The 25,069-nt window shown below is 42.5% G+C and overlaps 1 protein-coding gene across 3 annotated transcripts in view; it reads left to right on the top strand.

Annotated features, from left to right (window-relative positions):
* Positions 1-25,069, top strand: part of ARHGEF25 (Rho guanine nucleotide exchange factor 25) — a 482,441-nt gene that overhangs the window by 433,633 nt on the left and 23,739 nt on the right. For all 3 annotated transcript variants that reach the window (XM_073576807.1, XM_073576806.1, XM_073576808.1), the window contains 5 exons: positions 8,860-8,963; positions 10,938-11,007; positions 13,480-13,569; positions 14,155-14,247; positions 23,491-23,541. In XM_073576807.1, coding sequence (XP_073432908.1) covers positions 8,860-8,963; positions 10,938-11,007; positions 13,480-13,569; positions 14,155-14,247; positions 23,491-23,541 — 408 coding nt within the window. The remainder of the gene's footprint in view (positions 1-8,859; positions 8,964-10,937; positions 11,008-13,479; positions 13,570-14,154; positions 14,248-23,490; positions 23,542-25,069) is intronic.

Here is a 25,069-nt window from a genome sequence, read left to right as displayed (position 1 = left end):
GTTCTGGCAGGCGGAATCGGCGTTGCAGAGATGCAATGCGTGATCTTGCCATGCTGGAACGCCGCAAGTGAGCACACTCTAGGCGAACCTTGTGCAGCAGTGCATCAAGATCCGGATAGTCCCTCAGAAAGCTCTGCACGACCAAATTGAGCACGTGTGCCAGACATGGTATGTGAGTGAGGTTGCCTAGGCCCAGAGCTGCCACTAGATTTCGGCCATTGTCACTCACTACCAAACCTGGCTGGAGATTCGCTGGCACAAACCACACATCGCTCTCCTGCTTGATGGCATTCCAGAGCTCCTGTGCTGTGTGGCTGTGATTCCCCAAAGAAATTAATTTAAGGACGGCCTGTTGACGTTTGGCCACACCTGTGCTCATATCTGGCCTAACAGGCTCATGCAGTGCTGATTCCGAGGAACTAGAGTAGGAGGAGGACTCAATATGTACAGACTGCATTCCTGCAATCCTTGGAGTTGGCAGAATACGTACAGAGCCACTCTCCAGATCTGTACCCGGCTCCACAACATTGACCCAATGGGCAGTGAGGGAAAGGTATCGTCCCTGTCCATGGCTACTGGTCCACGCATCGGTGGTCAGGTGGACCTTGCTACTGACGGCGTTTAGTAGCGCATTTTTAATTTTTCCCTCCACATGCTTTTGCAGGGCAGGGACGGTTTGCCTGCTGAAATAAAAGCGGCTGGGCACATTGTATTGTGGAACTGCCAATGACATAAAGTTCCGGAAGGTGTCAGTCTCCACCAGCCTGAATGACAGCATCTCAAGGGCCAGTAGTTTGGCAATGCCGGCATTCAGAGCCAGTGCTCGGGGATGGTTTGCCGAGTATGGTCGCTTTTTCTCCCATGCCTGTGCTACCGATTGCTGGTGAGTGGCCTGGGAGTGTGCTGATGACTGCGAACGTGGTTCAGTGGGTGGAATTTCACTGGGTCTCTGGACAACAGTGGCAGTGGTTCTTCCATGGCGTTCCAGTGAGGAAGCCGAACCAGCTGTGTGTGAGCTGGAGGAAGAGGCCCCAACACGAGCTGAAGAGGTGGTAGGTGCTGCTGAAGGTTGGCCTACATCTTCAGTGTGTCTGTGTAACTCCACCTCGTGCTTGGTACGCACATGTTTCCACATATTTGTGGTATTGAGGTTGCTCACATTTTTCCCTCGTTTCACTTTCTGATGACACAGCTTGCATTTGACAAAGCAAATGTCATCTGCAACTGTGTCAAAAAAAGACCACGCACTGCAAGTCCGGGAGCGCCCGTTTTGTGTTTTGGAAGAGGATTGCTCCTCACGGGTGCCAAAGTGGAGGCTACAGGCAACCAAGTCTGCCCCCGCCCTCTCCCTCCTCTTTTGGCCGTTCGGGGAATCTCTTCCTCAGAGCTGCTCCCACCACCTTCCTGTGGCTGACGCCAACGATGGGTCAAGGACCTCATCATCTCCACTCCCCTCTTCAAGCACCGGCTGGTCCTGGGTTGTCTCGCCAGCACCGTACGCACCAGAAATTGGCAACTGAGTCTCATCATCATCAGATGAGCACTGAGGTGTGGTGACAATAGGCACTGGCCCACCCGCCTCTTCAGATTCAGAGGGACAAAGCAGTTGCGCATCACTGCATACTCCCTCTTCTTCACGCTCTAGAATGCTGCTTGGCTGGCCACCTCTTTCCAAGCCAACCGATTCTGAGAACAGAAGTAAAGATTGAGATGGCTCCTGTCCAGGGCTCTCAGACTGCCTGGGCAATTTGGCAGGTGGTGAAGAGACAGATGGTTGCTCTTCAGTGCTCTGGCCTTGGGAGGATGCGGAAGTCATTGAAGTGGATGCGTTAGCTGCCATCCATCTGACAACGGCTTCAATTTGTTCGTCACGCAGCAGTGGGGTACGGCGAGGTCCTACAAAGTTGCGCATGAAGGACTGTTGCCTGGTAAAAGTGGGGGATGCCGGGTCACTGGTGGCCGCAGCAGACACCGAATCCCCACGTCCTCTCCCTGCTGAATCCCCCCGTCCTCTCCCTGCTGAAACTCCACGGCCACGACCACGTGCCTTACTCCCTGCCTTCTTCATCTTGGTAGACTGATAAAGATAGGCAGAAAAGTAAAAAAAGGGGTGGCTTAGTTTTCTTATTCCTGAACACCTGCTAACCAGTATAAGAAACACTAATTTGGCTAAGAGTGTGTGTACTACACTTTAATATGATCTAATGTGGCCTAGACAACTGTAAAGTGGAGTGTTTGGTGAACTTTATTTCCTTTTTTTTTTGGGGGGGGGGGGGGGGGGAAAGAAAAGGATGTGACCAAAGTTTGAAAGCTATAGTATCACAAACTTTTTGGAGCGATTACAATGCAGGAAGCTAACCTACAATGCAATTGATGAGGCTCCAAAAAATAGGGTGATACTAGTTTGGCTGGCCCTGAAGGGCACAAGCCAGCAATAAGGCTCCTCTATCTAATCCTATATAGTGTTTGCAACCAACCAATGACAATGGATGCGGTTGGAAGCACACTAATATAGGAGCAAAAATCTGGCTAAATTAGCTGCAAAAAAAGGACTATGTATGAGGCAGTGACGCACGCTGAGCGGACTACAGCTAGCGGTGGCTGTAGAACACACTGCAACGTGAGCTGCACTCACACACAGAGAGACCTATCAGACAGCCAAAAACAGTGCAGAGAAATGGGCTATAGCACTGAAAGGCTGCTGAAAGGCTCCGCTGTCCACTCCTTTAGTGTTTGCAACCAACGTATATGGATACGTATGGAAGCACACTATAGAGGAGAAAAAAAAAGCAGCAATAAAAGAAAAATGTGTATGAGGCAGAGACACACGCTGGGCGGCCTACAAGCAGACGTGCCTGCAGGACACACTACACAGCGTGGGTCTGCACTCACACAGCCCTTGCAGACAGCTATTAAAACAGCGCTGCTGGGCTACAAAAATGCTACAGTGGTGGATTATGTAGCCTGGGTAGAGCAATAGATATTTTTGATGATCGCTATTTCTAACTGTCCCTCACAGTCTTCAACAGCAGCCTGTCCCTAACTGAATTCACAGCAGAGTGACCAGAAATGGCGGCTGCAGCGGTTTTTATAGTGCATCATGACATCATTTCAGCAGCCAATCACAGCCATGCCAGTAGTTAACATGCCTACATGCCTAACAGGATGTGCCCACACTTCTGAGGATCCCCATTGGCTGAATCAAATCGAGCGGGCTCCTAGCATTATGGGAACTTCCGATTCCGGTATTCGATATGAAAAAAGTATCGGAACTAAGTATCGGAATTCCGATACAGCGAATATCGGCCAATACCCGATACTTGCGGTATCGGAATGCTCAACACTAGTGGTGACCTTAGGACATCTACCCCGGTATAAATAGGGTCATCTCTGCAGGTGATAGATTCCTTTTCTGGAATAACAGGTAATACTTCTCATTATCCACATACTCTATCTGCATCTGCATACTCTTTCTGCATTGTATACACTATAATCTCTCCAGTATATATATCGTCTATATAAATTTTGTAAATGTATTTAACCCCTTAGCGACAGAGCCAGTTTGCAGCTTAATGACCAGCACAATTTTTACAATTCTGACCACTGTCCCTTTATGAGGTTATAACTCTGGAACGCTTTAATGGATCCCGCTGATTCTAAGATTGTTTTTTCGTGACATATTGTACTTCATGTTAGTGGTAAAATTTCTTCGATAAGTCTTGTGTTTATTTATGAAAAAAACGGAAATATGGCGAAAATTTAGAAAATTTTGCAATTTTTAAAACTAAATTTTTATGCCCTTACATCACAAATTTCTTAATAAATAACATTTCCCACATGTGTACTTTACATCAGCACAATTTTGGAAGCAACATTTTTTTTGTTAGGAAGTTATAAGGGTTAAAAGTTGACCAGCGATTTCTCATTTTTACAACAAAATTTACAAAACCATTTTTTTTAGGGACCACATCATATTTAAAGTCATTTTGAGGGGTGTACATGACAGAAAATATCCAAAAGTGGCACCATTCTAAACACTAGACCTTTCAAGGTGCTCAAAACCACATTCAAGAAGTTTATTAACCCTTTAAGTGCTTCACAGGAACTAAAGCAATGTGGAAGGAAAAAATTAACATTTAACTTTTTTTTGCAAAAAATTTACTTCAGAACCAATTTTTTTTATTTTCACAAGTGTTAAAAGAGAAAATCAACCACAAAATTTGTTGTACAATTTCTCCTGAATGCGCCGATACCCCATATGTGGGGGTAAACCACTTTTTCAGCACACGGCAGAGCTCGCAAGGGATGGAGCGCTGTTTGACTTTTTCAACGCAGAATTGGCTGGAATTGAGATCGGATGCCATGTTGCGTTCGGAGAGCCCTTAATGTGCCTAAACAGTGGAAAACTCCAACAAGTGACCCCATTTTGGAAACTAGACCCATTAAGGAACTTATCTAGATGTGTGGTGAGCACTTTGAACCTTCAAGTGCTTCACAGAAGTTTATAACGTAGAGCCGTGAAAATAAGAAATCTATTTTTTTTCCACAAAAATGATCTTTTCGCCCCCAAATTTTTATTTTTACAAGGGTAACAGGAGAAATCATACCCGCACAGTTGTTGTGCGATTTGTCCTGAGTACGCTGATACCCCATATGTGGGGGGGAACCACTGTTTGGGCGCATGGGAGAGCTTGGAAGGGAAGGAGTGCCATTTTGGAATGCAGACTTTAATGGAATGGTCTGCGGGCATCATGTTGCGTTTGCAGAGCCCCTGATGGGCCTAAACAGTGGAAACACCCAATATGTGACCCCATTTTGGAAACTAGACCCCCTAAGGAACTTATTTAGATGTGTGGTGAGCACTTTGAACCCCCAAGCGCTTTGCCTATATAAGGGGGTGATAAACGGGGGGGTTATGTACTATTTTTTTTATTTTGATCACTATGATCGTTTATCATAGTGATCAAAATAATGAATGGAATCTGCCAGCCGGAGCCGGCAGATTCCCGGCGGGCGCACTGCGCATGCGCCCTCCATTTTCAAGATGGCTGCGCCCATCGGAGGACGCTGGCGGGACGTGGGACCACCGGGAGGGGACGGAGGGCCATGGGGGGGGGATCGGGGACCCTATTTCTCTCTCCTCTGATGTGTGTTCACATCAGAGGAGAGAGAAATTAAATGTAAAATCGCAGCTTTTTTTTTTTTGCGGTCGCCGTTATAGGGTTAATAACGGCGATCGCAAAAGCGGGGTCGGTAAAAACCGACCGATTCATGTTCTCTGGGGTCTCGGCTACCCCTGGCAGCCGAGACCCCAGAGAAAATCCGACACTGGGGGGCGCTATTCACTTAAATCACAGCGCCGTGAATTAACGGCGCTGTGGTTTTAGTACCCTTAACTACCGCCGTTAAAAGGCGTATCGGCGGTCGTTAAGGGGTTAAAGTAAAAAAAGACTTTGATTGTAAATATATATATATATATATATATATATATATATATATATATATAAAGTTGTGTGAAAAAGTGTTTGCCCCCTTCCTGATTTCGTATTCTTTTGCATGTTTGTCACATTTAAATGTTTCAGATCACCAAACAAATGTAAATATTAGACAAAGATACCACAAGTAAACACAAAATGTAGTTTTTAAATGAAGGTCTTTATTATTAAGGGAAAAAGAAATCCCAAACTACAGGGCCTTGTGTGAAAAAGTAATTGCCCCCAAACCTAATAACTGTTTGGGCCATTATTAGCAACAACTGCAGTCAAGCATTTGAGATTTCTGGCAATGAGCCTTTTACAACGCTCTGGAGGAATTTTAGCCCAATAATCTTTGCAGAATTGTAGCTCAGCCTGGTTTCCGAGCATGATCCGCCTTTTTAAGGTCGTGCCACAGCATCTCAATCGGATTAAGGTCAAGACTTTGACTAGGCCACTCCAAAGTCTTAATGTTGTTTTACTTAAGGCCCCGTCACACTAAGCAATCTCGGTAGCGAGATCGCTGCTGAGTCACAACTTTTGTGACGTAACAGCGATCTCACCAGCGAGATCGCTATGTGTGACAGCGATCAGCGAGCGGCCCCCCTGCCGGTATCGCTGATCGCTGCAAGAAATCTCTGGACATTTCTTTGGTCGCTGGTCTCCCGCTGGCCAGCACACATCGCTGTGTGTGACAGCGGGAGACCAGCGATCAGGTGTAAAAAATAATTAAAAAAATAAAAAATATAGTTATTCTCACCTTCCGACATCGCGTTCAGCCATCCTGCCTCTCTCCACGCTCCGGTCCCAGTGATCCTTTGCACGAATGACCGTGAGACTTTGTTATCCCGCGAGACCGTGACATCTCGCGGTCATTCGTGCAAAGGATCACTGGGACCGGAGTGTGGAGAGAGGCAGGATGGCTGAACGGGACGTCGGAAGGTGAGAATAACTATATTTTTTATTTTGATTCTCTATTTTTTACAGGATGGCCAGCGATGCCGGGCGCTCGGCATCGCTGTGCTGATCGCTGGTGAAGCTGTCTGTGTGACAGCTCACCAGCGATCACATAGCGACTTACTAGCGATCCTGACACCTTGATATCGGTGTCGGGATCGCTGGTAAGTCACTTAGTGAGACGGGGCCTTTAATCAATTGAGAGGTGGACTTGCTGGTGTGTTTTGGAGCATTGACCTCTGCATAACCCAAGTGCACTTCAGCTTGAGGTCACGAGCAGATGGCCGGACATTCTCCCTCAGGATTTTTTGGTAGACAGAAGAATTAATTGTTTTATTTACCACATCAAGTCTTCTAGGTCCTTCAACAGCAAAATAGCCCCAGACCATCACACTACCTACACCATATTTTACTGTTGGTATGATGTTCCTTTTCTGAAATGCTGTGTTACTTCTATACCAGATGTAAAGGGACATACACATTCCAAAAAGTTCAACTTTTGTCTTGTCAGTCCACAGAGTATTCTCCCAAAAGTCTTGGGGTCATTAAGATGAAATGTTCTTAATGCTCAGCAGTGATTTTTGTCTTGGAACTCTGCCATGCAGGATATTTTTGCCCAGTCTCTTTCTTATGGTGAAGTCATGAACACTGACTTTAACTGAGGCAAGTGAGGCATGCAGATAGATCTTTGGATGTTGTTGTTGGGTCTTTTGGGACCTCTTGAATGAGTCGTTGCTCCGTTCTTGGGGTAATTTTGATCGGCTGGACACTCATTGGAAGGTTCTTCACTGTTCCATGCTTTCACCATTTGTGGATAATAGCTCTCACTATGGTTTGCTGGAGTCCCAAAGCTTTGAAATGGCTTTATAACCTTTTCCAGACTGACAGATCTCAAGTACTTTGTTTCTCATTAGTTCCAATATTTATTTGGATCTCAGCATGATGTTTAGCTTTTGAGGAACTTTTAGTCTCCTTCACTTTGTCAGGCAGGTCCTATTTAAGTGATTTCTTGTTTTGAGAACAGGTGTGGAAGTAATCAGGCCTGGGTGTAGCTAGGGAATTTGAATTCAGCTTCCCCAAGATGTTATAAACAACAGTTAAATTGTGTCTGTTTTTCGCACAGGATCCTGTCGGTTTGGATTTCTTTTTCCCTTAATAATAAAGGCCTTCATTTAAAAACTGCATTTTGTGTTTACTTGTGTTATCTTTCTTTAGAATCTTTTATTGATTCTATGATTCTATAATAGCTGTCTACAAATATCTAAAGGGCTGTCACATTCTAAAAGGATCAACTTTATTCTCATTTGCACAAGGAAAGACTAGAAGCAATGGGATGAAACTGAATGGGAGGAGACACAGATTAGATATTAGAAAAAACTTTTTGACAGTTAGAGTGATCAATGAGTGGAACAAGCTGCCACGAGAAGTGGTGAGTTCTCCTTCAATGGAAGTCTTCAAGCAGAGGCTGGACAGACATCTGACTGGGATGATTTAGCGAATCCTGCTTTGAGCAGGGGGTTGGACCAGATGGCCCAGGAGGTCCCTTCAAACTCTACCATTCTATGATTCTATGATTCTAATATGTAATTTGTGTGACAAACATGCAAAAGAATAGGAAATCAGGAAGGGGTGAACACTTTTTCACACTACTGTATATTAAATATTATAATTAAATATTTATATATTATAGACTTTGCTTATAATTTGAAAAAAAAAAAAACTTTGATTATAATTATCGTAGTTTTAATAAAGTCTACAACATAACAGTGATATATTGTTAGAGCAAATTTACGACAGCTTGAAAGGTTCATTGTGAGGATAGTTCATTATTACCGTGACACTAATAGAAAAGAAGAGAAATAAACAGACCCCAGCTGATATAACACAAGCAGGAAAGAGGGCTGCTGGGGCCAATGGAAATCAGGAACGTTGGGGGCCTGGGGGCTCCAGCTAAAGCCTTTTGGGATGTGTGTAGCCTTATAATGGGGGGACTTGGCTATTTATACTCATTTGTTCCGGAACGACACGACCTGCGGAGTCATAACATGTGACATTGGATGACAACTCTGCACTAGAGAAATCATAATCTGTAGAATTCTGAGAATTATGTGTTTTCTGTCTGCTCTTCATCACATGTAAATAGTTTTATCAGAATACAGCACAGACTCTGAGTGATTGCTGATATAGCTTGGATGATGTGGCTATGCTTAGCTCTAAAAAGCCATGTCTGGAAGGCGAAAACTATAGATTTATTTAAAAAATAAGCCGCGAAACCCGTCACTATTCGGCACATGAGATTGTCAAGCATCCCTAGAGCCAGTGTGGGCAATTCTCAGGAGCTTCCTCACAGAAGTACAGTTGTGGTTCTTTTAGATTCCGCTTATTAACGTGATGTTAATGCCGAGTGTCACTTTTTGTTTTTCTACAGGGTTATATGGCGACCATGAATGCTCAAGGAGTTCCTGAGGACATGAAGGGAAAAGACAAAATTGTATTTGGGAATATTCACCAGATATACGACTGGCACAAAGAGTAGGTGTACTGACCATGATTAAAATGACGTGGCTACAAAAAAATTCTTGGTGTTGCCCAGGTCTTACAGTGGCTTTTGTCTGCCCTGGAGTTCATGATCCTGAAGACAGTAACACGACTATGTATCATATGCAAAACAAGAATAATCACCTAGGCCGGGTTCACATCGCGGTGTAGTCGCTCCTCAGGAGCTCCATTGAGACTTCTGTCTGAATCCCTGAATAACGGGATTCATTTTCGGCACTTCCCACCTGTCTCAGACATGAACAAAAAAGAAGCAATCAACCATATTTTTGAGCTTTGCAGAAAAAAACGGACATTGTCTTAAATGAAGTCAAACCGGGCAAAAAGTGACTCTGTCTGCTACATGAACGTCAGTGGCCCTGTTAGCGGATGTGTGTGTGGCTAAGATGTGATGTGAACCCGGCCTTACCTCAGAGTACTGACTTTATACATTCCCTAGACATAAATCACTACAGACACTTAATAGATTACAGCTATATCTACTGAAATGTCCATTTGACTGAATATGTATGTGATTTTAATAAAGGAATCAATATAAATGTCTCCAGTGCACCTGAGATTATACTTAAAGGGGTATTCCCATCTCCAAGATCCTATCCCAATATGTAGTAGGTATAATAATAATAATATTATCAAATACCTCCAATGCAGTATAGTTCTTCTGATAAGCTATGTCACCCTCTGTGCAGGGCATAGCAATAGTTTACTAGCTGTTACTATATGATTGGTCATAACCATGGATACCTATGCTACTGCAATGCCCTGCACATGGGGGTGAGCAACATAGCTAATCAGAAGAACTATACTACATTTCTAATTGGAGATATTTGCTAATATTATAATATTATGTATGTAGTAGATGTAATATTATTATTATTACTACATCTACTATATATTGGGATAGTATATTGGAGAAAGGAATACCACTTTAAGTTGGCAGTCAGAAAGTTTTGATTGGTAAAAATCCAACCCGTCTAAATTCTTGTTTCCTCAGACTGCAGTCATTGGCCCTGATTCATCCTTTGTCTTTTTTGTTAAGATACTTTTATTTGTCATGTGGTATTTGTGCGAAATTCTTCAAAATGATGCACATAGGTTAATGAATTTTTCCCCAAATCATAATTGCTCTTCTTTTATATCTTTGAGGGTTTTTTCACTTTTTTGGTGCAAGAATCTTTTAAAATGGTGCATGTTAGTCTCAGATGCACAAAAAACCTGTCATAACTAAGTAATGTTAATTAATCGTAAAAATAAGTGCAAACATGAAAGTCATTTTATTAGATCCATTTTTGCTCCAGATTAAAGATGCAAAGACTCGGATGAATCAGGGCCATTGTGTAGCTCCGGCAGTCCCTAGCTCTGCTCCCTGACCTAAAGAGGACTTGTCTCAAGGTCAAAAGTCACCATTTTTTGCCACTGGCAGGCACAGAGAGAAGAGCGCCCTTGTGCAAGAACAGTATATGGGCCCCTCTTTGTGCCTGTGACCCTTACCCTTTGGGCCCCTGTACAAATTACACACATTACACCAATGGTTTTTGTCCTTATTTTTAGTCCCCTAAGTAGTCAGGTTCTTTTTTTTTCGTTTATTAAATCCATCATATGACCTTTGTATTTAGTGGTAAACGTTATGGTCTTTACAAGTGGGTGTGGTTCACAGGATTCTCTGGGGGCGTGGCTTATGCTGCTCTGCATTATTATTCTGAAACCACGCCCCGTTGTAGCACTGAATAAATAGGGCCTATGTCTCTGGAGCCATAGGGCGAAATTATAAATAAACAAACAAATAAAAAATACCAAACTAGAATAGTGGGGCGAGAACAAAATCTGGACACTTCTGACCTGGTGACGGTCTTCTCTATATCTGTCTGTCATATGCCAGTGTTAGTCCCATACTTTTATTATCTGCAGCTTTAGTTTTGTACTGACTCTTCATGTATTGTTACATTACAGCTATTTTCTAGGTGAAGTTCAAAAGTGCCTTGAGGATCCAAACCGATTAGCACATCTCTTCATAAAACATGTGAGTTCTTCGACTACAGTTGTGTTTGCTACAAACCACATGAAAGTGGACAGATTTTAAAAGATTTTAATAAGTAAATATTATTAGCCCACATGCGAACTGGATAAAGGAATCAAGGAGAGATTATTTCTCAGCAAAATTAGTTTGCTGGTTGTTTGGTGGTAAAGTGTTATCTCAGGGCCTGGATTTTTCGGACGTGGCAGCTGGGTTGGTATTGAGATCTACCATTTCTTCACCCTTCAGTACTGGGTAGTATCAGTTCTCATTAAAGGGAACTTGTCAGCTCTGCAGTCCTTCCTACACCGCCTAACTTTATATAAGCCTACAGTATAACTGGATTATAAGAAGGTTCTTTATCTCAGTAATCCTCAACTCCAGTCCCCAAGGCCCAGCAACAGTTTGAGTTTTCATGATTTTCTTATTATTGGACAGGTGATGGAATTTGAAAGAGCTGGAGAGTGAACACCCGGCTTTATGGCGCATGAAAGTATAACATTGCACTCATGCACGAGAGTTGCTGAGTCCTGATGGTGACGTGTGGTGGATGTTAGTCATGCCCTCCTGGGCATGATTACAAGATCTGAGGCAGGGCTAGTCTTGGGAAATCAACACCCCCACCGGACTAGTCCTAGCTAATTTGTAGAACACAAACTAGATTTGTAACTTGATTTCTAAGACTTAAACATAAGTGTATGGCACATAAAGCGCATTCTTATAATCCAGGAAGTCTTATATAAAGTTATGGTGGTCGTCAGACAGATTCCCTTTAAGCTCAGATGAAAATGCTGGGATGAGATATAGTCTACAGCTTGTGCAGACTGGGTCAGAAGCAGACAAGGAAGCCTTGGCGATGTGCTGGGGAAGTCTGACCTGATGAATGCAATATTGCTTGTTTGACTGTATGTGTGAGAACCTCCTGATGGTAAATTTGTGCCCAATATTTAGGGTGCTTTTATGTTGCTTTTAGACACCCGTTTGTTGGCACCTTCAGGGCTTGCGTCCAATCCCCGAACGTGAAGATAAGCTCAATGTGAAAGCACCCTTATCTTGTTTTGTAATGTGGCTTGCTTTGCCATGTACACAGTCTTGAACCTACTTGAACAGAAAGCTTTTCTTGTGCCAATCATCTAACCCTGAAGATAGAAATCTGATGAGCTAATTTGCTCGGAATTTTTACAGTTTATAAAACATACAACAAAGCAGGCAGATTCGCATAATTGGTTTTTGCTCACTGACATCTATTTTTCAGACATATATTAAAAGGTTATTACCAAGATGATAAGTTTTCCCCTATTCTTGTGATACAGGATAACTTACTGATCTCTGTGGGTTTGACTGCTTGGACCTCCAGAGATCCCAAGAACCCAGAAACTGGACTTTACAGAGCCTTGTCCTAACTGGGGCTGAGATGCTCATGCTCAACTTCAACACAATTTATTGCATATGGAACTGCTGTATATTGCCTAGCTCTGGGCTTAGCTATTTCCAGGAGTCCCATCAACAATTAACGGAGTGGAGGTCGAGCATGAGTATCTCCGCTCCAGTCAGGATGTGGCTTTTGTAGAGCAAAGCTCCCAGGTGAGCCCTGTTCTCAGGATTATTGGGGGTTCCAGAGATCAGTATGTTATCCCTCATCTCGGTTTTCCCAACTCCAATCCTCAAGAGCCACCAACAGATCATGTTTTCTGAATTTCCTTAGTATTGCACAGGTGATGGAATTATCATGATCCATTGCTAGTTCTTGAGGACTGTATTTGGAGAACACTGCCTTATTCAATGGATATGGGAAAACTTAAGCCCGGCATATACATTCGACTAATGCTTATTGACGTCCTGAGCAATTGATTGTCGGGGGATTAAAATATCTAGTTTTTCCTTTTTCACACTACCAATCGGTCCTTTTGTTCTCTAGAGAAATGCCACCTCCAGACATGGAGAACACATACAAGTGCTCTGGTGTATGGGAGTCCCAGCTGAGATGGCAGCTGGCTGAACAGCCATCTAATGTGTATGGCACTGGCTTTATTATTTTGGGAATAATTCTTTAACCATCATTAGTAATGTCAATGGTAGGATGAACAGTTCCAGTATTTTGTTTGGTGGTGATTTTAGAACATGGCAATTTTATTCCCATCTTGATTCCCTGGGAGATAAGCTGCTGCTAGAGGAGTGTTGTAGGAGTGATCTCCTTAATGTAATGTATTGTCTGTCCCAGTAGGGGGCAGATGAATGATCTTTTTCTTGTTCTATACACCCATCTCCACGCTTACGATTTCCTCCGATTTCACTGGACCTGTTGGGTGGCTTTGCTCTGTCATGTAAAAGTCAAAGTCCATTGTAGCGTATACAGTTTCCATACTGTTTTGTAAGTGAAGTACTATACAAGTTGACATCACAATTTAAGCAGCTGTACCCCATAGCGCATGCTAGATTGTGGATGGATTTATTTTATTTCTTTTTCTACTTTTGTAGGAGCGCAGGCTGCACATGTATGTGGTATATTGCCAGAACAAGCCCAAGTCGGAGCACATTGTGTCGGAATACATTGATACCTACTTTGAGGTGAGAAGGAAATATCTTTGTGTTATTCCCACGTAGTACTAGGAAATGACATTACTTTATAATCAGTGGAGGTCCAACCTTTAGGATCCCCACAACTCTTTTATCTATCCTTGCAAGCCCTTCACTAACTTATGCTGCACAGTGGCATCTGGCCACCCATGTTACTGTGGCACAGCCCTGTTCATGTGCATAGGGTGCACCGCTGGGTGGCCACAAATGCTGTGCAGGGAGAATATAGAAGAGAGCAGAGCTCTACACCAGTGCTGTTTTCCTTTCTTTGCCAGGGTTAATGAGGTTTACCCAACTTTGACCTTCCAATGGTGATAAAGTGATGGCATGTAGTAGGGAGATGCACAAGAGAGGCATGCTCCCTTAGGCTCGTGACACAAGCGGATGTGGACCATACTGTTGTGTCTTGTTTGGGACAAACCACCCCAGTTTATTCTTATTCATCAGTTATAAAGAAAATCCCTTTCATTCTAACAAAATGTTGTATATCAAGGTAAATAACCCAATTACATTGTTTCTATAAGACATTTGTCCATCTTTTCAATTGCATAATATGGTCCTACCCATTACTTACAGGAATTAAGGCAACAGCTGTCACATCGCCTGCAACTCAATGACCTACTTATCAAACCCGTGCAGAGGATCATGAAGTACCAGCTGCTGCTAAAGGTATGTGGCATATTAAGCCTCCCAAATTGTTCACATTATATTACAAATCAGATTATGCAATCAAGGGACCTATCATAACGAGTTATGTTTTGTACATTCCAGTATGACAACTAAAATACATTGTTTGTCTATAGCACCCTCAATGGATTTGGGATAAAGGGATGTATCAACCACTAGATGTATTGGCATGTTGGTAGGTAATGTCTCACTTTCTGATTAGTAGGGGATCTACTACACTAATCCTAAAAATGGAGATCTTCCTGTTCAGCTTGTCACTTCACCACCAGAATAAAGAGAAATGCAGCCCAGCTCCATAACTGCAGTTGCTTGAATGGAGCTACTTTTAGATCTCCTCACAGAAGGTTATTAGAAGCCTCTCAAAGCAGCTACAAAGCAGTAGGAACTTTTGTTAGATGGATCCATCAAAAATAAGCAGGTCAGAGATTTCCCTGCAGCACGACCACAAGGAAAAAAACATTACCAAGATCCCAATGAAAGATGTAATGCACAGATTTGACTGAGCGTCATAGTCCCCAAAAAAGAGGATTCCAGCAGGAACCCCAATGGAGCCATTCACTTCAATGAACCCAAAGGTGTCATTATGGACACTTTTTGGCCTCTGCCCTGGCAGTGTTCCTCTTTTTCAGATATGTACAGAAAGGTGGTACATCAGTACTGTCACTGTACTGCCCTTAATGAAACACCTTTCTGGTACATTCCAACGGCTGTGTGATAATGTTCACATATTCATAGTTTCATTTGAGGAACAATATAAATGTAAAATATTCTCTTCTGTACAGTTTTATACTATTACTTAATAATTTCTGTTTTTCTTTTCTTTTACAACTAAAAATTAAGATTTATCTTTAATATTCATAAAACCTTGTATGCAGCTTGATTCATACATCCTTTGAAAGGATTTACCTGCCCAATTCCAGCCTTGCTGAAGCATCTCCAGATTATCACCGATCCTCCACCAAACTTCACAGTGGGTGCAAGACACTGTGGCTTGTATGCCTCTCTAGGTCTCCGTCTAACCATTAGACGACCAGGTGTTGGGCAAAGCTGAAAATTAGACTCATCAGAGAAGGATTACCTTACTCCAGTCCTCTATGGTCCAATCCTTATGGTCTTTGGCAAACTTCACCCTGGCTCTCCTTTGCTTCTCATTGATGAAAGTCTTTTTTCTAGCTTTACATGACTTGAGCCCTGCCTCTAGAATCCTGTTACAAACTGTTCTTGCTGTGCACTTCATCCCAGCTGCCATTTGCCATTCCTTTGTAGGTAACTTGATGTCATCCTGCGGTTGCTGAGTGACATTCGAATAAGATGACAGTCATCCCGGTCAGTGAAGAGTCGTTATTGCCCTCTGCTGATCTGTAGCTTTGTTGTCCCCAATGTCTGCTGCTTGACCTTGTTGTAATGGACTACCATCTTAGAAATTTTAAGGATGGAGGCAACATGATACTCACTGTATCCCTCTGCTAGTAAAGCCAGAATTGAGCCCTTCTTTTCCTCACTCAAGACTTTTCTTTTCAACTCCTTTGGCATGGTTAAAAGTTATTTTTTCATTCCTATTACTTTTGAGATATTACTAGCACTTGTTTTGCCATCCAGCTTGTCATATTGCAAGATTATTGTGAACACCACAGCAGGGTTTTTTTTTATACTTTCCTTCGTTAAATAAGATTTGGTTCAAGTAATCACCTATTTAGAAGCGCATTAGGTAGAATGAGGTGTACTCTGGTTGGAATTCAACTGACACTGGAATGGAATAGCTGTCAGACATGTCACGTCACTAATGCTGCGCTCGCAGCATCTCATTCACCAGTGGTTTTCAGCTAGGATACAGGCATCTTGGCACCGTCCAGGTTGAAAATTATTTTGCCCCCAGACATGGATTACGGCGTGGGACAGAATGACCGACAGGTATGGTATATTGTTGTTTTTTTACTTTATTTTTATTACAGAAGATCGAGGGCTTCGGTGGAATTAGGCGAGGTTGTAAGTATGGTTTTATTGAGATTATTAAAGGAGTCTGTGTCATTTTTTCAATTAAAGGACTTTATTCTAGGTGTCTGCGTTTTCTTACAATGTGACTATGGGGTTAGTAATGGAAGCGTCTTATTGACGCCTCTCCATTACTAACCTCGGGGCATGATGTCACCTGACAATACAAAGGTGACATCAACCCCACAAATATTACCCCACTTGTCACCGCTACAGGGCAAGAGGGAAGAGCCGGGCAAAGCACCAGAATTGGAGCATCTAATAAATGCATATTTTCTCTGCAGCTGCCGGCTGCGATTTTAAAAATGGGGGGACCTATATCAATGGCCCCTTACCAGCCTGGCCTGAGAATGCCAGCCCCCAGCTGTCAAATTTAGCAAGGCTGGTTTTCAGAAATTGGGGGGAGGGCCACACCGTTTTTTTGTATTATTATTATTTATTTATTTAAATAATTTAAAAATCAGAGTTGGGACCCCTCTATTCTTGATAACAGTGTGTAAGGTAACTGCTCTATGTCACCCAGTGTATAATGTATCTGCTCTAGGTCCCTCAATGTATAATGTAGCAGCTCTAGGTCCTGTCCCTTTCTCTTATTATACTTAGGTTCATGCCCAACCCCATCTGTTTGATAATTGCATTGAGGCTTCTTAAAGATGTTCCTGGGCACACGCTTCTTAAAGATGTTCCTGGGCACACACTTTCCCTGCAGGCATTCCACTGTCATGGCATCATTGGATTGCAAGCAAAGCCACTGCCTACTTGATCACCATGTTGACGTGGCTCGCTTGCATTCATAGACTCATAGAATGTTAGCGTTGTAAGGGACCTCTAGTGTCATCACATCCAACCCCCTTCTATCATGAGCCAGAAGCCCTTTAACATTTGTGGAGGTTGATCCCTGAAGTCATGTGCCAACAATGCATTACTTGCCCTGTCCCAGCATTACACCACTACCCGTTCCTGTCACATGAAATAAAAGTGAGGCAATTAGTGGCTGATTCACTCTAATGCTTATTTCCCCCACCGTGACACACCCCCTGAGGGAGGAGGACGAAACTCACGTCATCGGAGACACCTATGTTTTTATATTTTATATGCTATTTAACTGTTTACTAATAAAATTTTATTTTAATGATTCATGTTTCACTTCTTTTACCCTTTAGGGTATGTGCACACGTTGCGGATTCTGCTGCGGATCCACGCAGATTTGGCCCTACAGTAGCATTAAAGTGATGCCAAAATGAAAAATGCTGTGCACATGCTGCAGATTTTTCCGCGCAGATTTGCTGTGAATTCAAAACTGCAGCATGTCACTTCTTTTATGCAGATCCGCAGCGTTTTGAGACCTGCTCCATTATAGGGATACGCAGGTGTCAAAACGCAGGGGAAATCTGCACAAAAACTGCAGAAAATCCGCAGTTAGGCTGTGTGCCTACATTCAGGATTTTTCGCGGTTTTTTGGGGGTTTTTCCCTGCAGAAACGCTTAAAAAACGCAAACATTAAGCATCCCATTATTAGAATGCATTCCGCAATTTTTGTGACCATGCTGCGGATTTGCCACTATGTTCATTGTATTAGGATGCTCCGGAAAAAAACGCGAAAAAAAATGTGGATTACCTTCGAAGGAGTCCGGTTTTGCTCAGGAAAATTCTGCTTACATGGGCACATAGCCGAAATCTGCACTAAATCCGCAGGTAAAAAGCAGGTAATTTTACCTGCGGGTTTAGCAAAATCTGTGTGGAAGATTCCACAGCAGAATCCGCAACGTGTGCACATACCCTTACGTGCAATGATATACAGTGGGGCAAAAAAGTATTTAGTCAGTCAGCAATAGTGCAAGTTCCACCACTTAAAAAGATGAGAGGCGTCTGTAATTTACATCATAGGTAGACCTCAACTATGGGAGACAAACTGAGAAAAAAAAATCCAGAAGATCACATTGTCTGTTTTTTTTTCCTTTTATTTGCATATTATGGTGGAAAATAAGTATTTGGTCAGAAACAAAATTTCATCTCAATACTTTGTGATATATCCTTTGTTGGCAATGACAGAGGTCAAACGTTTTCTGTAAGTCTTCACAAGGTTGCCACACACTGTTGTTGGTATGTTGGCCCATTCCTCCATGCAGATCTCCTCTAGAGCAGTGGTGTTTTTGGCTTTTCGCTTGGCAACACGGACTTTCAACTCCCTCCAAAGGTTTTCTATAGGGTTGAGATCTGGAGACTGGCTAGGCCACTCCAGGACCTTGAAATGCTTCTTACGAAGCCACTCCTTCGTTGCCCTGGCGGTGTGCTTTGGATCATTGTCATGTTGAAAGACCCAGCCACGTTTCATCATCAATGCCCTTGCTGATGGAAGGAGGTTTGAACTCAAAATCTCACGATACATGGCCCCATTCATTCTTTCATGTACCCGGATCAGTCGTCCTGGCCCCTTTGCAGAGAAACAGCCCCAAAGCATGATGTTTCCACCACCATGCTTTACAGTAGGTATGGTGTTTGATGGATGCAACTCAGTATTCTTTTTCCTCCAAACACGACAAGTTGTGTTTCGACCAATCAGTTCCAGTTTGGTTTCATCAGACCATAGGACATTCTCCCAAAACTCCTCTGGATCATCCAAATGCTCTCTAGCAAACTTCAGACGGGCCCGGACATGTACAGGCTTAAGCAGTGGGACACGTCTGGCACTGCAGGATCTGAGTCCATGGTGGCGTAGTGTGTTACTTATGGTAGGCCTTGTTACATTGGTCCCAGCTCTCTGCAGTTCATTCACTAGGTCCCCCCGCGTGGTTCTGGGATTTTTGCTCACCGTTCTTGTGATCATTCTGACCCCACGGGGTGGGATTTTGCGTGGAGCACCAGATCGAGGGAGATTATCAGTGGTCTTGTATGTCTTCCATTTTCTAATTATTGCTCCCACAGTTGATTTCTTCACTCCAAGCTGGTTGGCTATTGCAGATTCAGTCTTCCCAGCCTGGTGCAGGGCTACAATTTTGTTTCTGGTGTCATTTGACAGCTCTTTGGTCTTCACCATAGTGGAGTTTGGAGTCAGACTGTTTGAGGGTGTGCACAGGTGTCTTTTTATACTGATAACAAGTTTAAACAGGTGCCATTACTACAGGTAATGAGTGGAGGAAAGAGGAGACTCTTAAAGAAGAAGTTACAGGTCTGTGAGAGCCAGAAATCTTGATTGCTTGTTTCTGACCAAATACTTATTTTCCACCATAATATGCAAATAAAAGGAAAAAAAAACAGACAATGTGATTTTCTGGATTTTTTTTTCTCAGTTTGTCTCCCATAGTTGAGGTCTACCTATGATGTAAATTACAGACGCCTCTCATCTTTTTAAGTGGTGGAACTTGCACTATTGCTGACTGACTAAATACTTTTTTGCCCCACTGTATATGCATACGCAACAAAGTACTGTAATGTAATACATGGTACCCTGTGGTGTTGTACAGATGCTTGAGGTATGGGTTGGAGGAGGGGACGCTGGCACACATATGGTGGAGCTGCCTTATAATAAATAATTTCTGGACTCAGGTAATCCTACTTATAAAAAAGATGACCAGTCTTTCCATCCCAAACTCTCCTGAGACTCTAACGTCTATCCCTAACTCCCCTGAGGCTCTAACGTCTATCCCTAACTCCCTTGAGGCTCTAGCGTCTATCTCTAACTCCCCCGAGGCTCTAACGTCTATCCCTAACTCCCCCCGAGGCTCTAACGTCTATCCCTAACTCCACTGAGGCTCTAGCGTCTATCTCTAACTCCCCTGAGGCTCTAACGTCTATCCCTAACTCCCCTGAGGCTCTAACGTCTATCCCTAACTCCCCTGAGGCTCTAACGTCTATCCCTAACTCCCTTGAGGCTCTAGCGTCTATCTCTAACTCCCCCGAGGCTCTAACGTCTATCCCTAACTCCCCCCGAGGCTCTAACGTCTATCCCTAACTCCCTTGAGGCTCTAACGTCTATCTCTAACTCCCCTGAGGCTCTAACGTCTATCCCTAACTCCCCTGAGGCTCTAACGTCTATCCCTAACTCCCCTGAGGCTCTAACGCCTATCCCAAACTCCCCTGAGACTCTAACGTCTATCCCTAACTCCCCTGAGGCTCTAACGTCTATCTCTAACTCCCCTGAGGCTCTAGCGTCTATCCCTAACTCCCCTGAGGCTCTAACGTCTATCCCTAACTCCCCTGAGACTCTAGCGTCTATCCCTAACTCCCCTGAGGCTCTAGCGTCTATCCCTAACTCCCCCGAGGCTCTAACGTCTATCCCTAACTCCCCTGAGGCTCTAACGTCTATCCCTAACTCCCCTGAGACTCTAACGTCTATCCCTAACTCCCCTGAGGCTCTAACGTCTATCTCTAACTCCCCTGAGGCTCTAACGTCTATCCCTAACTCCCCTGAGGCTCTAACGTCTATCCCTAACTCCCCTGAGGCTCTAACGCCTATCCCTAACTCCGCTGAGGCTCTAACGCCTATCCCTAACTCCCCCGATATAAAAAATCCTTGATAAGCTACCTCACAGGCAGCTAAAAATGTTTTTGCTCATCATTCGATAAGTAATTCTTTCCCTACCCTAGAGGAATGGTTCTCTGAAAATGCCAAATCATCTGCAGACATACTGTAGATAGTTACTGTGTGACTTGGAGAGATTGGATTGAATTTCAAGAATCTGACTCTTATGATGACACTCCAAAACAACCATCTCCGCTCTCTTCTCCAGGACATGATTATGCTTTGTTAGTTTTGCGCTCTGTTGGTCCGCTCTCAACCGCATTGAGAAACCTTCACATAGGGTTTTGAGTAACTTTTCTATTGGATTGTTGATGTTGTTGGCGTATACAACAGAAATGGACTTATTGTTTATGTAAATGAGGACTTTACACTAGCCTGGCTATAGTGTGAAGTTAAATGTTTGCTCTCTTGTTGTTGTTAGTTTTACTTTCGCTTTTGAATGTATTATGCCAGCAGCACTGGCTGTGTGCTTCTGAATTGTCTTATCTCATGTTTACCCATAAGAAGTAAATGCTGTTTACTCAAGATAACTTGCTCAGTGAAGTTCTCCTGAGTACCAGTGGATTCTCAAAAGATACACTCTGCTACAGATGTTGATGTAATATCTTCCCTTTCTCTCCTTCCTTCTTAGTCGTATCACCTACCCCAATTATCGATTTTTTTATTTGTAATCCTATCATGCGGTACAATTCTGTTGTTTAGTTTTTTTTTTCTTTTTTTATCTTTCATTATGAAAATGTCATAATCTTTAAATAAAAATTGAATTTGAAAAATAGAAAAGCAACATTCACCTTTATATCCTCCACTTTCTCAATGAAAGGTTCTCTTTGTAATCTCTATATCTCTGTAATCAAAATACTGAAGAAGGGATTTTAAATGCTTCTTCTATGATTTCTAAGATGCATTGGTGTTATTTCTCCTCATTCTTCATCCTATTCAACTTACCTGATAAGAATAATAGTTTTGGAAAATAGTAGAATCCTTTAGCTATTACTTTGACTCTCGCTGACAGAAAGCTAAGGTATATGGGCATCTTTAGACATGTAAAACCCCAATAAATATGAGCTGTTACTTTCTTTTTACAGACTTACAGCTGGTGAAATAATTATTGAACACGTCACCAATTGACATGACATTCTCACCAGATGTTTTTAACAACCCATCCAATCCACACATGCACAGAAATCACACCATACTTGGCCCTGAATAAAATTGTTTGTAATAATGAGAAACGACACAGGGAAAAAAGTATTGAACATATGAAGAAAGAGAGGTGCAAAATGCCATGGAAACTCATTACACCATCTGAAATCTATCAGTAATTAGAAAGCAGTCCTGCAATTGGTGAAAAATATCAACTGGTTCAACTGATGGCCTATAAAAAGGTGTCTCATTACCAATGTGCCATACAAGAAACATTTCATGATGGATAAAACCAGTGAGCTGTCTCAAGACCTTTGCAACCTTATGTAGTCTAGTCAGATGAGACAAAAATTGAACTCTTTGGGTGCCATAATACACACAATGTTGGGAGGCCAAAAGGCACTGCATATCACCCAAAAAAAGAATGTAGTTTAGTCAAATGCGACAAATTGAACTCTTTGGATGCCATAATGCACACCATGTTGGGAGGCCAAAACGCACTCCATATCACCCAAAAAACACCATACCAACATCTTGGTGTGGGGCTGTTTTTCAGCATATAGCAGTGGCAAATTTCATATAAATGTAAGAAGGATGAATGGACAAATGTACTGAACCATTCTTGATAAAAATCTCCTACCAGGATGATGAAATGAAACGGGGTTGAACATTTCATCAAGGCAATGATCCCAAATACACAGCTAAGGAATCTCTCAACTGGTTTCAGAGAAAAAATAAAGCTGATAGAGTGGTGCAGCCAATCACCTGACCTGAATCCAATAGAAAATATATGGAGGGAACTAAAGCCAAGAGTTCATAGAAGGAGCCCACGGAACCTTCAGGATTTGAAGAGTGTTTGCGTGGAAGAATGGGCCAATATCACACCTGAGCAATGCATGCGACTAGTTTCTCCATACAGGAGACATCTTCAAGCTGTCATCAGCAAAATTTTTTGTACAATGTATTAAATAAATTTTGTGTCCAATAGTTTTTCCCTGTGTCATTTTTCATTATTATACATAACTTATGAACATCTATTTTTTTATTTCTTTGCCTTTGTGGATTGGATGGGTTGTTGCCGACATCTGGCGATATACAGTATATCTATCTATCTATATTTACTTAGAAAATTGGTGACGTGTTCAATACTTATTTCACCCGCTGTACATCTGGTTAACGAAGAAATCCCTTCAAAATGAATTCTATGTTCCGTCCTAATTATCCAGCGATATTAGCTCTGGATTCATAAGGGTTTGTGTGGCATTGTTGCGCCATTTGGGTCCTGCAGTCAATAAAGGGCCACTATCGGGCTTACTTCTTTCAGACAAATGTGAGACAAGCGGAAGAAGTTAGAGGGCAGCAGCCCAATAGCAGCCAGTGCTTGCTGCAGAGATTCACAGATGTCTACATGAGCTCTTAGACTAAGGATTACATTACCAACATACCAGGGCTGTGACACCATCTTCATTAAAAAAGCCAAAAAGGTGTGCTAGATGGTTTACTGTGGTAAAGGAGAATGAAGATAAAAATCAAAATGTAAAACCCATGCAAATTTCTTTCTAAAACAGGACTTCCTCAAGTATTTCAGCAAAGCTGGACAAGACATAACAGAACTGGAGGTTGGTGCTGACATGACTAGATGTTGCTTCATTATGTGGATGAGGATATTTACTGCACTTTGGGAGATGCTGTGATGGCTGACAGCCATTTTGTCGGCTACAATCTGAATTATAATACCATGTTTCTTTATGGAAAAACTCTGGCAGCTTTCAAAAAATATCTTAAAATAAATGGCTAAATATATTGCAGTGACAAATCCAGTCTTGTGTTGTAGCTGACAAATTTTACTGTTTTTGATTATCCCTTGTACTGTATGATCACGAGAGCAGCAGTCCGGATAGATTGGAGCACACACTGAGCAAACTTAGACTTTCCCACCTTCATGTGGTGCGGTTGTTGCTGCCTTATTATAATGAATTTATATTCATTAATATTCCAAACTATTACGCCATTACATTATGTTATAAAGTCAGTATAAAATATGTCACCCTCTTGGAAAGGAGGAGAAGATTCCGGACACCCCCTCTGAAGACTCTTGAGTGTGTATTTTATGTAATTTTCATGTTATATGTTTTATTGGCTCCTGTAAGGGTATGTGCACACCGTCAGTAAACGCTGCGTACTTGTGTTCAATGAACACATTCGGATTCACCTGTATTCAATAGCCGGCAGCTCTTTGGACGCAGAGGACATGGGCTGCATCCAAAGCGCTGACAGTTCCTGATCATGTGCACATACCCTTACCGGAATAGACAGGGTTCACTGTAGAGCCTGCCCAGGGTTTGGGGAGGATTAAGTAGGCAATGGGAGTTAGTTCCTAGTTATTAGAGAGTTGTCATTTAGTAACATAGTTTTGAAGGCTGAAGGAAGACCTTATGTCCATCTAGTTCAGCCTATTTTAGTGCAGCTGTTCTGCATTGTTGATCCTGGGGAAAGCAAAAAACGCACAGATTAGAAGCCAATTTTCTCCATAGGGAAAAAAATTCCTTCCCCTAAGCTGGGTCAACCATCTACCTATAATATTATGTTATTCGTAACCTTCTATACTGTTACTCACAAGAAAAGCTTCCATTCCTTTCTTAAATTCATTCAGTGAGTTGGCCATCACCACTTCCTCAGGAAGAGAATTCAGAATTTAGCTAGATTAAAAGAATGTGTTTCAAAAGAAGAGCAGACAAGAGGAGGTAGTTAGATTCTCAGGATCCGCATCAGAGATGGCAGTTTTCTTCTCTCAGCAGACAATTTGGGGCACCTACAGCAAGAGATTTTTAGGCATGTTTTAGTGTTAGCCAGACCTGAAGATCAGCATGAAAGAAGATGGGGTCAGCCAGGCTGAGGTATGTTAATAAGGTGCTAGCTGGTTGCGCTCCCTTACAGTGTTCACAGGAAGTACAGCTAGAGCAGGGGTGGGCAATTAATTTTCCCGAGGGGCCACATGAGAGACCATAACTGTTGTGGCATGCCGAGCTAACAGGCCGAAATTAATTCTACTCAATATTAATATTGATATATTATAATTATTATATTGCTGATAATTATAGTAATATTAATTGTATCACTTAATATTGAGCAGAATTAAGTATGCTG

This window comes from Dendrobates tinctorius, unplaced genomic scaffold (assembly GCF_039654945.1).
Source record: "Dendrobates tinctorius isolate UK_male_01 unplaced genomic scaffold, ASM3965494v1 ptg000051l, whole genome shotgun sequence".
In the NCBI taxonomy this organism is placed as follows: Eukaryota; Metazoa; Chordata; class Amphibia; order Anura; family Dendrobatidae; genus Dendrobates; species Dendrobates tinctorius.
The sequence above is the reverse complement of the archived record's forward strand: the minus strand, read 5'-3'. Positions and strand labels throughout refer to the sequence as shown.